This window comes from the organism of the source record quoted next, unplaced genomic scaffold (assembly GCF_019419815.1).
Source record: "Pyrus x bretschneideri cultivar Hongxiangsu unplaced genomic scaffold, Pyrus_bretschneideri_v1 Contig13, whole genome shotgun sequence".
Classification (NCBI taxonomy): domain Eukaryota; kingdom Viridiplantae; phylum Streptophyta; class Magnoliopsida; order Rosales; family Rosaceae; genus Pyrus; species Pyrus x bretschneideri.
In genome coordinates, this window is record NW_025999424.1 from 2,552,588 (window position 1) to 2,567,692 (window position 15,105).

The 15,105-nt window shown below is 38.2% G+C and overlaps 3 protein-coding genes across 3 annotated transcripts; 1 reads left to right on the forward strand and 2 right to left on the reverse strand.

Moving 5' to 3' along the window:
* Nucleotides 1-964: 964 nt before the first annotated feature.
* Nucleotides 965-3,408, reverse strand: LOC125474847 (outer plastidial membrane protein porin-like). The gene is made up of 6 exons (XM_048578957.1): nt 3,224-3,408; nt 3,015-3,082; nt 2,255-2,365; nt 1,901-1,987; nt 1,571-1,779; nt 965-1,458 (listed from the first exon to the last, which is right to left on the reverse strand). The coding sequence occupies exons 1-6, from the start codon at nt 3,267-3,269 to the stop codon at nt 1,152-1,154; spliced, it is 828 nt and encodes a 275-aa protein (XP_048434914.1). The 5' UTR covers nt 3,270-3,408; the 3' UTR covers nt 965-1,151.
* Nucleotides 3,409-4,706: 1,298 nt separating this feature from the next.
* On the forward strand, nt 4,707-7,207 carry LOC125474683 (pectate lyase-like). The gene is made up of 4 exons (XM_048578660.1): nt 4,707-5,244; nt 5,537-6,221; nt 6,324-6,566; nt 6,660-7,207. The coding sequence occupies exons 1-4, from the start codon at nt 5,033-5,035 to the stop codon at nt 6,882-6,884; spliced, it is 1,365 nt and encodes a 454-aa protein (XP_048434617.1). The 5' UTR covers nt 4,707-5,032; the 3' UTR covers nt 6,885-7,207.
* A 411-nt stretch (nt 7,208-7,618) lies between these two features.
* Nucleotides 7,619-13,020, reverse strand: LOC125474848 (FACT complex subunit SSRP1-like). Its single transcript, XM_048578958.1, has 16 exons — nt 12,862-13,020; nt 12,171-12,356; nt 11,771-11,876; nt 11,194-11,330; nt 10,904-10,987; nt 10,709-10,803; nt 10,433-10,541; nt 10,119-10,205; nt 9,941-10,033; nt 9,623-9,820; nt 9,380-9,525; nt 9,144-9,294; nt 8,590-8,688; nt 8,320-8,505; nt 8,143-8,221; nt 7,619-8,047 (listed from the first exon to the last, which is right to left on the reverse strand). Exons 1-16 carry the CDS (start codon nt 12,913-12,915, stop codon nt 7,926-7,928), a joined length of 1,932 nt encoding a protein of 643 aa, XP_048434915.1. The 5' UTR covers nt 12,916-13,020; the 3' UTR covers nt 7,619-7,925.
* Between the last annotated feature and the right edge of the window lie 2,085 nt (nt 13,021-15,105).

Consider the following 15,105-nt stretch of genomic DNA (forward strand, 5'->3'; position numbering starts at 1 on the left):
GAGGAAAAATGAGAAAAAAATGGAAAGAAGATGCAAAGAAAGGGAAAATGGAAGAAACGGCTGAAGGAAAAAAAAGTGGAAGGAAGAAGGAAAGTGGAAGGGAGGAGAGAATGAAGAAAAAAAGGGGGAAAAGTGGAAAGGAAGTGGAAGGGAGGAAGGAAATCAGGGAAAAAGGGGTTACAGACAGAGAAATCAGGGGCGCAAGAAGTTGGAAAAAAAAATGATGATCAGGCCCCTGGAGAGGGGGAAACAGAAGTTCAGGGAGAAGGAAAGGAAAAGAAAAATGGAAAAGGATAAGAAGAGGACTACCACCGACCCTGGCCATAGCTAGGGTCGGCGGCTGTGGGAGGGACGAAACGGGGAACACTCAAACACTGATAAGAAAGGCTCTCACAAGGAGAGAAAAACTCTCATTTTGGAAGAGAAAAACATAATGCGGTGGTAAAAAAAAAAGGGAAAATTTTGAAGCTGATACGTGGACTTTTATCTGCTGCTGGCAAGAATGTTTTCATTAATTTGAAGAACTACAACTTCTTCAAGCTCCACCATCCGTAGCAAAAAGACAAAACAAGAGAATTAAAGAGGGGATCAATGGGGACGCTTTGAATATGTAATTCCAGCTTTTGTAAGGGTTCCAACTTTAAGTGGGAAATTAGAAAGGAAAGCCCAGTGAGATTTGGGCGAGATTTCAAAAACTAGGAAACCTTATTTTCATTTTTTGGTCACCTAATTATATAGGGTTTTGTTTTAATTAGAGCATCTCCAACGGATTATACAAATACGATTCTTCAAATACATATTTGCCGACCCATGTGGCAATTTGAAGATGCAAAAGAAGCCCGAAATATCATTGCTTATAGGAGGAGAAAAAGTACCGAAACGGACACGAAAAATGGCAACAAAATTTAGACTCTATCGGGCATCATCATCCTCCGCTAACACAACCATAAAAAAGGTAGCAGAATGTCTGAAACCATCAAATTTTTATTTTTACAAACCGATGCCAACAAAATAGAATGATTTCCTCTACCATATGGACTTGTTCCGAGAAAAAAGAAACAAACATTTTAGAACCGAATAGAAGTCAGCCTGGAAAGACAACTATACTACGCTCTACCTCTGCTCTCTGCCGCAGTGAGCAATGAGCCCGCTCATGGCTTGAGAGCGAGAGCCAACCCAATCTTGGCGCTCTTCTCAATGGCCTTGGTGTCTACCTCTCCTGAAACAGTGACGAATGACTTTGGGCGCCACTCGTGCTGGACCAGGGCACTTGCCTTGCCAAAGTTGTTCACACGTGCCTTAATGGTTGTCAATGGATCAAGGGCGTGCTGGGTGCCAAGAGTGATGGTATTCTCGTTGGTGGGAAACCTGTGAGTCACCTCCGCACCAACAGCTGTGTTGGAGAGGGGATTGACACTGTGATAGTACGATGCACTGAGGATGTCACCTTTATCATTCCTGTATCACGAAAACTAATCTTTATCGCACCATGCACCAAAAGTTCAACATCACGAGGCCAATATACGTAAAATCAAACAAGCCAATCTTAGACAACCGAAAGAATACTTACAGGGTCAATGCAGCAATTAGATCAGCATTGCAGAAGCTCAATCCAGCATTGCATTTAGTCAAAATCCCAGTCTTGGTGTCAAATGACAGATCAGTACCAAGTGCAAGCTGATTGGTTCCAATAACACCGGAGAAGTTAACAATAGGGTTGGCTGTCAAACCAACACTGGAGCTTATCCCCGCAAAGTCATGCAGATATTGGAGTTCCACCTGTTAACAATCGCCCACATATTAGATAGCAATTCTACAACTGATCCCGATTAATGAAATGCTTTACTACACAGAGTGAACTGCATCGACCCACAAGTTTTACCACATATAACAGTCCTACCTTGCCAGACCTCTGATCAGGAACTTTGAAGCTAAAGATTGCCTTCAGGCCAGGAGCAGGTTGATCAACTGTAATAGTGGTGGACAGCTGATAACAAAACAAACCATTGGTACACAACTTAGCAAGAAAATATGAGTAAATTAAACTAATTAATTTATTCAGTTGTTAATGTAGTAAAGCTCCTCAGTTCCATTATATCTGAATGAACATTTAACACTATTTCTAATGGACATGTGGGCGTCAAACAAAAAGCAAGGAAAAATGAAAATACTTAAGGCATTTACAATAAAAACGTCAATAGGATCCAGTAAATCAAAATAGAAGGAAAAGAAACATAAACGGATGTGTACTTACATTGGAGTCGGTGTCAACTTTGATATCAGTTGTGACATTCTTGTTTTTCAACTGAGTGTTCACATCACCCAGAAAAAACTCACCCTTGTTGGTTGCTGAAGTAGTGATAGCCTGCAGATATGAAGCGGTAAGTAATTGTAGGAAATATGGTTAACTTAGAACTTGTAAACTATAGGGCTGGTCATGTTGAACGAAGAGTCGGTAAGAATGGTACGTGCAAGGGAAAAGTACACGGAAAATTATATGAATCACTTGTAATATTACGCTGCTCATTGAGTTTGGCTAGAAAATCCACTAAATTTCTTAAACTCGACAAAATCTAATAATACAACCGAAAGAAGTTAACTCAAAACTAGCAAAGAATCGGAACCCCGGCATAAAATAAAAAAGTTCTTAAATACAACAAAATCTAATAACTAAGCCGCAAAGGATGTTAGTTCAACTCACCAATTCAACATAATCACAGAAATAAATCAATACTTAACACTTCAAGCTTAAATGCCACCAAATTCTAACCCAAAATATTAATCAACTTTCAAAAAAAATTAACAGGAGAAAAAAGGTTACAAGCTAAACCACTAAGCATAATATGAAACAGAAAGTTAGGAGTTTCAATCGGAGCCGAATAATTTCTCCGAAAGTGGAATAAAACTATGTCTCATATCAAGAAACAAAATCCTAAAGATTCAACAAGTGAATATAAATATACAAACACAAAGATACAGATCTCAGAGCAAGAAAAAAGAGGGAAAAAGCTTACCACTCCAGTGGGAGAGAAGGTAGTGATGGTGAACTTCTTGTCGCTCTGGTAATCCTTGTACAGAAGATCTGAAATTTAACAAAAACCCATTAGAAAAAATGAAATTTAAGAAAAACCCATCAGATTTTTACAACCAAATTAATATATACACATATATACACACATATACATACATATATCAGATAATGTAAAAGGAGGGATAGCTATACCTCTAGCTTTCTTGCCGATGTCGGTGTAAAGCCCAGGTCCCACCATTTCTCAGCAAAGATTTGGGATTTGAGGGCGAAAAATGGAACCCAGAAGGGATTTGGGCGTCTCTGTAGCTCTCTGAGAAGCAGAAGTGAGAAATGGCGAAAGGCAATGAGCGATATATATTGGGGGAGGCGAAATGCCCTAAATCACTCACCCGATTTCAATTTCACCTTTCTTTTCGGCGAGTTTTTTATTTTTACTCTATTTTTCATTTTCGATTAAATCGTGGCCGTCGGATCTCGCTTTCCTTACCGTTGATTTGTCTATTTTCTAGATTTTATTTATTTTTTGTGAATTTACCCGTGAGACTTGGAGTTTCGGCCAAGCTAATTTGATCTGGTGAATTTTGCCAAATTGGTCTTTTTCTTTTCCCCAAAGCAAAGGACTTTATCCTTTTTTCCTATAATTTACCAAGAAAATAAATAATAGGTTTTTTTTTATATAGTTTATTCATCATTTTCTTTGTGGTGAAAAATAAAATGGTTGTGATGATCCTATCATAACAAAATTAGTGGCTGTGACAATGACATCTCTTGTTTAGTACTACACGAAGATTGGAATTATTTGAGAAACTCATAGCAATGGTTTTTTAATTTTAACTCAATTGGAGTAATAGTTCATTAATTAAAATTTTGTGACTATTAGTCCCTCAACTCATCTAAACGTGCAACTATGTTCATTTTCGTCAACTCTGTTAGAACTTCCGTCAAAATGAGTCACGTGCCATGGATGTGAGGCTGAATCAAAAGACAAATATGGAAACCAAATAAGAAAAATTGTAGCAATGTTCCCTCGATTTTAACCCAATTAAAGAAGTGATCCCTTAACTCTAACTCAATTGGAGCAATGTTCTCTCAACTTTAACCCAATTAGAGCAACAATCTCTCCACTTTAGCCCAATTATAATAATGGTCCCTCCACCATGTTTTGGAGTATGACATGCATCATAAGAGGATCTCTAACGAAGATGTCAAATGTAAAAATCAAATTTAAATTTAATAGATTATGTGGCAATTTAATATCATGCAAAACTATAGACCGATATGTCAAAATATTTCATTCTGTATTATTTTGTTCTGTTATATTTATGAGTTATTAAAGAAGTGAACAATTTCAAGGAAACAAAACAGGTTGTATTTATTGTGGGGAAGATTATGGTTAACTATAACTAATAATCAATTATAACCCATGAAAGAGATTAATTAAGGATATGCTAATTAAGTACATGATTGTGGTTGATTGTACCACTTCAGTTAGCTAACTGCAATCTAATAGAAATGACCTGGATGCGATGGAAAACTTCAACAAAACGGTCATAAACTTTCACTCTTTGTCTGTATATGAAACTGTCTATCTCTCTCATCACGTAAAATTCTAGCACCACGAAAATGTAGTGGGGTATAAGATGTTCCATTAAGTCTTGTCCTCACATTTTGGGCAAACTGTCAACCGTTAGAAGAAAATGGTTCCCACCTTCTACGGTTCTAAATTTAGACAACGTTTTCTCTATAAAATTCAAAATTTTCATTGAGAAAAACAAGCAATACAATAGTATTGCAATATACTTTAGAATCTTTTTTTTTCTTTTTTTCAATTAATCTTTTTCTGGCAAGGTCTAGCTGGGCTGGAATCTGATCCCGGTTAAAACCTGGGCTCGATCTCATAGACCTTGCCATTTCTAGAAACTTTGTTCTAAAAAAAATTATTAAAAAAAAAAAAAAAAAAAAAAAAACGAAAAAAAAGGGCAAAAAAATATACTTGGACCAATGGCGTCGAAGCTCAATTTGGCCTTTCTTATGATATCTTTCTGCATGCTGGTTCCAAGCTTGAAGGCTGAGACACAAAATGACACCCTCAACATTGCTGAGTTCGACTCTGTATGGCAGCAACGAGCCCTGAAAGCTCAGAAGGCAGCTCTCAAGGCCTACCAACCCAACCCGGAACGAGTAACCGAGGACTTCAACGAAAGCGTTGAAATGTACGTAAATCCGACATTTTTATCCTTTATTGTCTTCAAATTTTGTTTATCAATCTATATTGTTGCGTTTCTTTCCCAATGTTTGTATCATTTCATCTGAATATGTTCTTTTAAACGAAGGGCGACGCACTGGTAATCAGTAGTAGTGCTCGAAAGTGATCATGCATGATGATAATGTAGGGTTTTTAACGTTCATGTTGTACATATATCGTCTATTTATTAAAAACGAGACGATAATTAGTTAGATGGTACAAATAACAATATCCTTAATCGACCATGCATGGTAACGCAGGACAATCATTGAGGACGACCACGACGACGATCATGCTGCGGGCAACAGCACAGGGAGGCATCTGTTAGGCAAACGTTACACGGGCCCTTGCAAGGCCACAAACCCGATCGACCGCTGCTGGCGGTGCCAGGCCAACTGGGCTGACAACCGCAAGCATCTGGCCAGCTGCGTGAAAGGCTTCGGCCGCAAGACACGCGGAGGCAAGAAAGGGGCTTACTACATCGTCACCGACCCTTCGGACGACAGTATCCATGACCCTAAGCCCGGAACCCTACGTCACGCGGTGATCCAAAAGCAACCCTTGTGGATCATATTTGCACGCAGCATGGTCATCAGGCTGACCCAGGAGCTCATAGTAACAAGCCACAAGACAATTGACGCACGCGGGGCAAATGTACATATTGCTCATGGCGCTGGGATCACACTCCAGTTCGTGCAGAACGTGATTATTCATGGCCTCCGCATCCACGACACTGTACCGGGCAATGGAGGTATGATCAGGGACTCCGTGGATCACATCGGGATTCGCACGCAGAGCGACGGAGATGGTATCTCCATCTACGGATCGTCTAACATTTGGCTTGACCATCTTTCTATGTGGAATTGCGCCGATGGGCTCATCGACGCCATTCAAGGGTCCACTGCTATAACCATATCCAACAGCCACTTCACCCGTCACAACGACGTACGTTTTTGTTTATTTTTAAATGATAATGGTCGGGAAATGTTATTGACATTACAAAATAGGATAACAAAGAGTAACTAATTGGCGACACTAATGGTGCAGGTGATGCTTTTCGGAAGTAGCGATGGGTTTTCTGGGGACGCAATCATGCAGATAACAGTTGCATTTAACCATTTCGGCAAGGGATTGATACAGAGAATGCCAAGATGCAGATGGGGATTTATCCATGTTGTGAACAATGACTACACACATTGGATCATGTATGCCATCGGAGGAAGCTCTCACCCCACAATTATCAGCCAGGGCAACCGATTCATCGCCCCACCGAACCAGGCTGCAAAAGAAGTACATACACGAACACAATATTATCAATTAATACGTACGCGAACACATGATTACTGAAGTAATGTTTTAATTTTGTGACGCTTGAATTTACAGGTGACGAAGAGAGACTATGCACCGGAGAGCGTATGGAAGAGCTGGCAATGGAGATCAGAAGGAGATCTTATGCTAAACGGAGCATTCTTTGTTCAATCTGGTGTGCCTAACAAGAACCATGGATTTGGAAAGTTAGACGTGATGAAGGCAAGGCCAGGCACATACGTCTCAAGGCTCACACGCTTTGCAGGTTCTCTCAAATGCAATGTTGGCCACCCATGCTAGAACAAACATAAAAGAGCTAACTACATATCAATGGTGATCAAATGGATAGGCGGCCGGCCGGTGCCGGAAGGTGAAGTGTGATAACTGAAGAGAAATAAATGAAGAAGTGACGGTGAAGTGTAGAGAAATGTGGATATAGATTCTTTTACTTGCTTGTTTTTATTTGTGTTTTAATCTATATTATGTATAAACAAACCCAAGGGTTATGTTGTAGTAATATTTACACCCTAAGCAATAAAAAGCAAATAAAAGCGAGACAAGTAGAGAATCCAATCCAAATTTGTGGATTTATGAACATTGTTTGTGAGTACGAACAGCTTTTAATTTTAAATTTTAAATTTTTTTCAGGTTTTTATTTATTTTCCTTTGTAACAAGAAATGTATACAGCTTGAAACATCTCTAAACAAAAAATTTACTTCGTAAAAAGAATAAGATTGTAGATAATACAGCAATATCCGACTATCATTCGTGGCGTCGCTACCGTTTTCAGGTACAAAAGAGATGAAAGTATGGGTGCCTTGAAAGGAAATGTAGTTTTAGATTGAGAATTACAAGGGTTTTGGAAACATTTGAAAATTTAACCAGAAAACATTTAGGCAAATCATAAATGAGGGTCCATATTTCCTGTGAAGTTCAGGCGTTGGAACACCTCCATAGGCAACCGTGGCCATCGCCACTGCCGCCTCCGATTTCAATTAAAGAAGATTGAAATAAGGGTTGAGATAGAGGAGACTACCGGAAGTAGTTGTTCTATTAACAGTGAAAGAAGAGCACTACAAATATTTTTGGGTTACAAGCATGCAAGACACCGTACTGGAAACTCGGAGTATCTGAAAATAGTCGTCTTGCACAAAAACGGGTATTTTATGACCTAACTAGTACATCAAGTATATAATGTTAACCATACATTGTACAAATAAAATACATAGATGCTAGAAAGAAACTAACACAAATCCTACCGATGAGCAAGAGCCAAAGGAAACACTACTCTTCGAACTAAAAACTGCCTCGTTCCATTTCCTATCTTAATCGACGCGCTTTCAATCAGATTCGTTGCCCGAATCTATGTTCATGGGTTGGGGGTTCTTGTAGCCACTAATTTCATCTTTGTAGCGTTCTTTATCTTGACGAGCCTTTGCTTCATATGGCTCCTTTTCATCGGCTGAAAAATGGAAAACATGGCGTCAAGTTATAATTCGCCGAAATTAATCATGTTGTGGAAGCACACTGGATGCAATTTAGTCGAAGCATACATACCCGACATCTTTTTCCACTTCTCTCCAAGTGCTCTCCCCACATCAGTAAACGCAATTCCAGGGTTCTCTCTCTTTACATTCTGTGGTCAACACAAATAAGGTCAGTAATTTTCTTCGAAACGTCAATAAGAACCTGAACCAAAAGTTAGAACCAATAGGTAGAAATTAAAAAACCCACCTCTCTCTCCATGTTTGAGAAGAACATGAAACCAGACATCGCTCTTTTCGGTGCATTTGGATCCTTTTTCTTCTTCTGTTTTTTCTTCTTTGAACCATCTTCACCTGCATCTTTGGTTTTTTGTTTCTTGGAAGATGGTACCTTGGAAGTTGAAGGTTCCTTACGAGACTCCTTTTTTGCAGGCTTCTGAAATTGACAATTCATGTTACATTGATAAATCTTCGCACAATTATAATTACTAGGCCAGCAAAATTAATAGAAATGACTTGCCTCTTTTTCACCTCCGCTTTCACTAGCATCAGAATCATCCTCACCGGAGTCATCAGTAGGAGAACCTCCATCATCCTTGTCAATAACAAAATCTTCATCCTGCCAAAGTTAAACACGTTCAACACATTTAGACTGGAATATCACATGACACATGTCAACACAAAAGTGCACTTGCAGAAACACACACGGATGCATGAAACTACTAGAACTAACCACGATTGCCCAAGGAAAACAGTTATGGAATTACCAACTATCCAACTATCCAAAAAAATTTTGATTAAAGTCCGAACGACATAATTGATGTATGTTTTAAGTGTGGATAGAGTATCCACTACAAGTGTCCTGTTCACAAACATCCGCTTTTACAAACTACAGAAGAACTTTCAGCATTTTACAGATCGACAAAGGATATACATAGCAATAGGAAAGAAAAATATAAGTAGTTTGCCAAACTGTATCCTATTAATAGTGCAGTCCATGATATATTCGATCCAAAGAGAATCAGACCAAGAAAAAAACAAAAGTAAACAAATAATATAGGATAAAAGTTCCACCTCTTCATCACTCTCATCATCACCAGCTTCATTCTTCACACGGACAAGATGCGGGTCAACAGCATCATCATCTGCGTCATCAAGAAGAGGAGCCACACCACCATTTGCTGCTTGGCCCTCTCCTAAGTTCATGATTTTGAGACCCTTTGAACTGCACATGACATGTGGCCAAAAGGTCAAATTTTAAAATCCACAGCACCAAAGACCAACTATGGAAACCAGCACTCATTACCAACCTGATGAAGTCAAAAAGATTATGATATTCATTCCTCTGAATGTTTCGGAACAGGTGTTCTTGCTCACTTTTGAGTCTGATGAGAAGATCAAAATAGTGCATATTTGAACCTCCAGCGCCATGCCTCTCAAATTCCACATAGTCAATCTTGCAACAGAAACACCAAAAAGAAAAAGGGTGAGGTTCCACTTATCAATCAGGTATATCAGCACTATAATCTCAATCATATGCATGCATATTCTACCTGATCATGAAGAATAAGGGTGGGAGGTTTTGGTAGAAAAAAGAAGCTCTTCTCCAGAGGATATAGAACACCATCTTCAGCTTTCAATGAAGATTTGACAGCATAACCATCTTGACAGCTGCGAAATTTTCCCGGTTTCGTAACTTTGGCACCAGACAAGCCACGCAGTATTGTGGTGAACACTTCATGCATTAGTCCCTGTTAATTTAAAAATAAAAGAAATAACGACAGCACACGTCAATTACCACACTGTTTTAAACAAATAAAACAACAGTTTGTTAGATTACAATCTTCAGGAGAGTAGAAGGAACTATCTACCTTGTAAGATAGTTCTAACTTGTCCTTGTACTTCGTGTTCATAAGTTCTTCACTCATTGCCAGGTCGGTTTGATACACGAGGTCAGTTTCAAACTTCACAAGACAGAAGATGTCAATTGAAGGAAACATTGAAAAAAAATCAAACCAGTGATCAACAAGGCAAAGAAACAAACACTACCTGCAAAACAATATGTGGGTACAATGTTTGCCCTTTACGGATAGGAGGATCAAGAGTAACAACAACATAGGTATGAGGCTGGTTAGACTGCACAAACAAAGAAGAGTCTATTATAGATATGCCAAAGCCACAGTAACTGGTTCCAAGAATGGAGTATTTAGAACACTGATAGTCCTTTCAGCCGTTGAAGAGAACTCACTAATATGCATGGAACAATGTTATAGGTAACTAAGATAATTATGTAAAACAAAAGCTTTGCTTTGGAAGAAGAACAAGTGAAAAACTAATTGTAGTGCCCAAGATAAGAGTGAAACCTTCGGAAGTAGAAACAGCCGAACAACACTGCTGTACTGAATTTTGAAATCATTAGCCTGTCCTTGTAGCCGCAAGAATGAAAGATGAAGTTCCACGCTGTAGCGACCCCTACATTAAACGAGTACTTCCATTAGCCTGGCATTGCATATGGAAAGAAATCCATGCACCAGCATAGTACATATACGCATAATCTAATAAATACAGACGGCGCATGTTCCTATGCTAGTATGGATCAAAGTAGGTGCAGTATCCCTAGCATTTTCATTAATATCTACCTTGGTGTGAGGATTGCAATGCTATCAAATGTGGTAACAGCATCTTCACCTCCAGAACCAACATCTGCCATCGATGAGATTTTGTCACGAAAAACCTACATAATATTCAATTAGAAATTATCAATATATCAATTGCAAGATCAATGAAAAAAAAGGACATACAAAACTCTTATCACATAGCAAGAACTAAATTACCTGAGCAGGAGGATGGCTCTCGTCACCAACAAATTGAGTATTGGAGTTGGGTATATGAAAGCTTATTTCCATCAACGAATCTTTCTGTTGTAAATATAACACAAATAGAAAAATACTCATAAGCAAACAACTCAGTATGGAACTATTAATTACTCAAGAAAAAACCTAGATTTTATGCCAAAGAGAGCTCATATCTAACTATGGGTAACTATAGAACCATAAGTATCAATGTAGAAACTCCCACCATCTTTAGGAAAAAGTATATGAAACACCAAATATAAGCAACAAACCTCATTAGCTCCTGTGGTATCATCCACATGGAACTCTAAGATGACATCATTTTTTCCCTGAAGTTGTGTTTGTGAGACATCAGCCAAAGATACCTCAAATGCTTGCTTGGAGTCAACCAAGAAAGTCAGCATATTCCCTGCAGAACGGAAGAGATGTTTAACAAACCAATGATACAACCAAGGGAATCATTATCGTCAGAGAAGGAATCATACATGGACGAATGGTAAAAAAATCATAACAGCACCGCACAAGACCATTTCTTAAGGATATTAAACATGCACAAAAAGAAATGTCCAGTTGCTCTAAGACTCCATAAAAGACAAAGCATTAAGTTGAAAAATGCGAAAATGGAAGAACCAATTTCAAGCAATTTCAGCTGCACATTATGTTTAAAGATGTAGCAAGCAGAAATCATCTTCCCAACTTTCATCAATGAGAAATTGAGAATCCATCCACATACCAAAAAACATGGAAAAAAGCAATTTTACAAGAAAAAAAGTGATCATAACAAAGAATGCAAGGTAGATCAAAATAAGTAAACAACAGGCAACTTGAATATAAGAGAACATCACTGACCACTTAAATCGACTTCTCCCCAATTACGTCCACTTACAGAAAGTTGCTTCTCCGCCGGTGTTAACCCACATGTATTTTGAAAATAATTGGTCAAACTAGTGACGTCCTACAATGCAATCACAGCATTAAAGAGCCAAAAATCAGTATGCAGTTCATATCCCTGCAGAGCATCATTGACTGAAAGCTACTTTTTAGTTTAGTCTATCATAAATCAAAATCACAATTGGCATGCCTCAGATGCATGAAAAAAAATACACAGTTTAAACCATCACCTAGTGAATGAAAGTTCTTATGGATGCGCATTTGTTAAATAATTACAAGACTTTTTGTAGTATATATTAAACAAAAACATAAGACAAGAAGTGGATCAGTGAATAATTCTATGTAAATGCTCACCAACCTGGTCACGAAATCCAATGAACTTGTAGTATAACCCGTCTTTAATCTGAACACCAAGTTGGTTAGTCTTTGGGACCTTCATCCATGTTACGCCGACAATGTCAGCTTTATCAACCTCGACTGCTTTACCACCTCCCTGTTTTTTCCATAAAATTCCTCCTGAAAATATTTTAAGCTGCCCTGGATTCTGCATTCCACATGCAACACAATGAGTTAGTTTACATTTCCTCGGATTTCCATGGCAACCAAGCAGAGCATATTCAAATTTCTCGTCACCAAAAAGTGAAAGACTTCGTTGAAACTTAAATGAATGGAAATTCAACACGAACAACCGAAACAAAACCCCGACTTCCCTATCCCAAACCCTACAATTCCCGCTCTGCACAAAATTAATAATTACAAATTTATCCACAACCAAATTGCACAAAAATCACAGAAAATCCAGGAAGGAACAAATTAGGGTTTCAAAGGGACCAGTAGAAAGAAAACCCAGCTACCGGAATCCCCAAAAACCCTCATTTCTACACGAAATTCAACCGACCCAAATAAACTGAAACCAACTGCATTCCCAAATCAAAGAGGACTCATTCATATCGCATTTGAAAAAGTTCAGAAGGAAAAACCCTAATCGACGAACGAAACCCCAAAAATTCCAGCTACCACGAATCGGAGCCGGGAATAGAGAGACTAACCGTGCCGCCGCGGCCACCAAGGGAGATGTTGTTGAAGAGGTGGCCGTCCGTCATGGCTTCTCACGGTCGAGGAATCGAACCCGTGGTGCGGAGCTAAGCTTCGAGCATGAGAGAAAGAAGTAGTGAAGGTTTGAAGCGTGAGGGAGTGTGCGTTTGAGATGGAGAGGAGGGAGTTTTATAGTTGGATTGGCGGTGCGCATTGCGCACTGCCCCCAATGCGCGCCAATTGAGATGTGTTGCGCTGTCGTTTTGAAACCCAAGCAAGCCCAACTATAAACTAATTGGGCTGGGTGGTATCTGTCCCATTCACAAGCCCGTTTATACGAACTTTTCTTTTTTCGCGTTTTAGCTACTACTGTTCTTGAGATTATCATAATTCTTTAGTTCTTGAGATTGAAAAATGATAAAAGTGATCCCTGAGTTTGTCCAATGTCAATCATTTTGCTCATTTCGTGAAAATAATTTTTGTCCAATCAACCCCTCCACTTGCTTTTCCATTTCACGAAGATTTCTCACAGAATGACCAAAATGATTGAAGGTAGACAAATTTATGAACCATTTCTATAGATTTTCACTGGACCAAAGTGAAGAGTTATGCCAATATCAAAAACCATTTTAACTAAAAAAAAACCTTTCTTTTTTATGTTGAAAATAAAGGAGAGGTCAAAAGAGAATAAAACTTGAGTCTCTACATAGGATCTCGAGTCTCTACATTTAGAAACCGTGTATTTACCCGCATTTTATAAAATTTTAAACATTCAAACGATCCAATGACGCTGGAGAGAACAAGTCAGCTTGAATTTTTTTTCCTCGTTTATCTCATTCTCTAAATTGAACATATCTTGCCGTTAGTCCTCGTTTCAACTCCTCCATCTCCTCCGTTTCTCTTGTCGGCACATTGAAAAAATCTCCCCACGAAGAGGGAGGAGATTGGGAAACGGAAGCCTGAACGTACCATCAATTTTCACTAAAATGACAAACTTAACCTCTTCTCCAAAGTCATTGGATCATTTTAATGCTTAAGATTTTATGAAATGCGAGTAAATGCACAACCCTAACTACAGAGACTCGGAATTCCTTAAATATATATTAGTTAGTACTACAATTAACAAGTACATTATGAGAAGTAAATAATATATAACAATATTAACAACAATGTCTGTTGAAATTATTATTTTCAAAGAAAAAATTTCCTAGGAAATACCGTGGGATCCGTAGGTATCAGCCTCAAAAAAGCATCAGAACCTGAATGTAATTAATTACTATATTAATTAAAGACTAATTAAACATAAAATTCCAAACTCACCGACGAGCCCTAAGGAATTTTAGAATCAGAAACCGACCAGCTGTTTTAAAAAATATCATTATTTCTTGACAAACACTCCATCTTTCTACTTGTTTTCTTGCTTTTTCTACAGTGGTTTACTGTTCTTGTTTTATATATATATATAATAAGATAAACATGGTTGATTTGCAGGAACTTGCAGCTGGTCGATGTCAATGACCAAGATCAGCAAGAACTTTCAGCTGGTCGATGTCATTGACCAAGATCAGCACACGCATTCGTTTTTTAATCTTTTATTTTGTTGGGTTGTTTCGGTCACTTTCATACCAACTGCCTGAAACTTATTTCAGCATGAAAGTAAACCTGTCAAATCACCAGTTGTACTATACATTATCATGTGTTTGTCTTTCTAATATTCGGTGATTATATAGAAATATAGTTGCACATAATCAATGACAACCAAAAATTTCACCCATAGATCGTAGTGAGAACAAATTTAAAGGGGGTATGAGTTTTACTTCATATCAATCTTTAGACAATGTGGATCTAGTATGTTGATTGCTATAAGTAGATGAGGTTGAAACTCAAATCTTATATGAACAAATTAACCGCAATTAAACTTTGAAAGTTACTTTTGATGCTTGAAAGTTACCCGAATTTAAATTATCTAATCATTGTAGATGTCGATTATGTCAATTTGTAAGAAAAATACATATGTAAATTAAATCAGTTGGTTATGACAATGTATCGTCTACCCTATTGTACCAAGTTAAAATCATCCTTCCCTTTTTTAAATATATATATGTACACACACATGTGTGTGTGTGTAATTGTATATTATATACACAACCATTGAATGGACGGGAAAACCCTTCAAGAATTTAAACTGGCATGCCGCATGCAGCAGCAGCAACGAACCGGCCATATGAGCAACTCCAAACCACATGGAACCTTCAGAA

What these genes read in the sequence shown, in the direction of transcription:
- LOC125474847 (XM_048578957.1), bottom strand. Translation starts at nt 3,269, where the DNA reads ATGGTGGGACCTGGGCTTTACACCGACATCGGCAAGAAAGCTAGAG. An exon ending in CATCGGCAAGAAAGCTAGAG is followed by an intron (nt 3,083 to 3,223) that starts GTATAGCTATCC and finishes GTTAAATTTCAG; the next exon opens with ATCTTCTGTACAAGGATTAC. An exon ending in CCTTCTCTCCCACTGGAGTG is followed by an intron (nt 2,366 to 3,014) that starts GTAAGCTTTTTC and finishes TCATATCTGCAG; the next exon opens with GCTATCACTACTTCAGCAAC.
- LOC125474683 (XM_048578660.1), top strand. Translation starts at nt 5,033, where the DNA reads ATGGCGTCGAAGCTCAATTTGGCCTTTCTTATGATATCTTTCTGCATG. An exon ending in ACTTCACCCGTCACAACGAC is followed by an intron (nt 6,222 to 6,323) that starts GTACGTTTTTGT and finishes CTAATGGTGCAG; the next exon opens with GTGATGCTTTTCGGAAGTAG. An exon ending in CGAACCAGGCTGCAAAAGAA is followed by an intron (nt 6,567 to 6,659) that starts GTACATACACGA and finishes TTGAATTTACAG; the next exon opens with GTGACGAAGAGAGACTATGC.
- LOC125474848 (XM_048578958.1), bottom strand. Translation starts at nt 12,915, where the DNA reads ATGACGGACGGCCACCTCTTCAACAACATCTCCCTTGGTGGCCGCGGC. An exon ending in GGCTGTTTCTACTTCCGAAG is followed by an intron (nt 10,206 to 10,432) that starts GTTTCACTCTTA and finishes TTGTTTGTGCAG; the next exon opens with TCTAACCAGCCTCATACCTA. An exon ending in CCCTTATTCTTCATGATCAG is followed by an intron (nt 9,526 to 9,622) that starts GTAGAATATGCA and finishes TTCTGTTGCAAG; the next exon opens with ATTGACTATGTGGAATTTGA.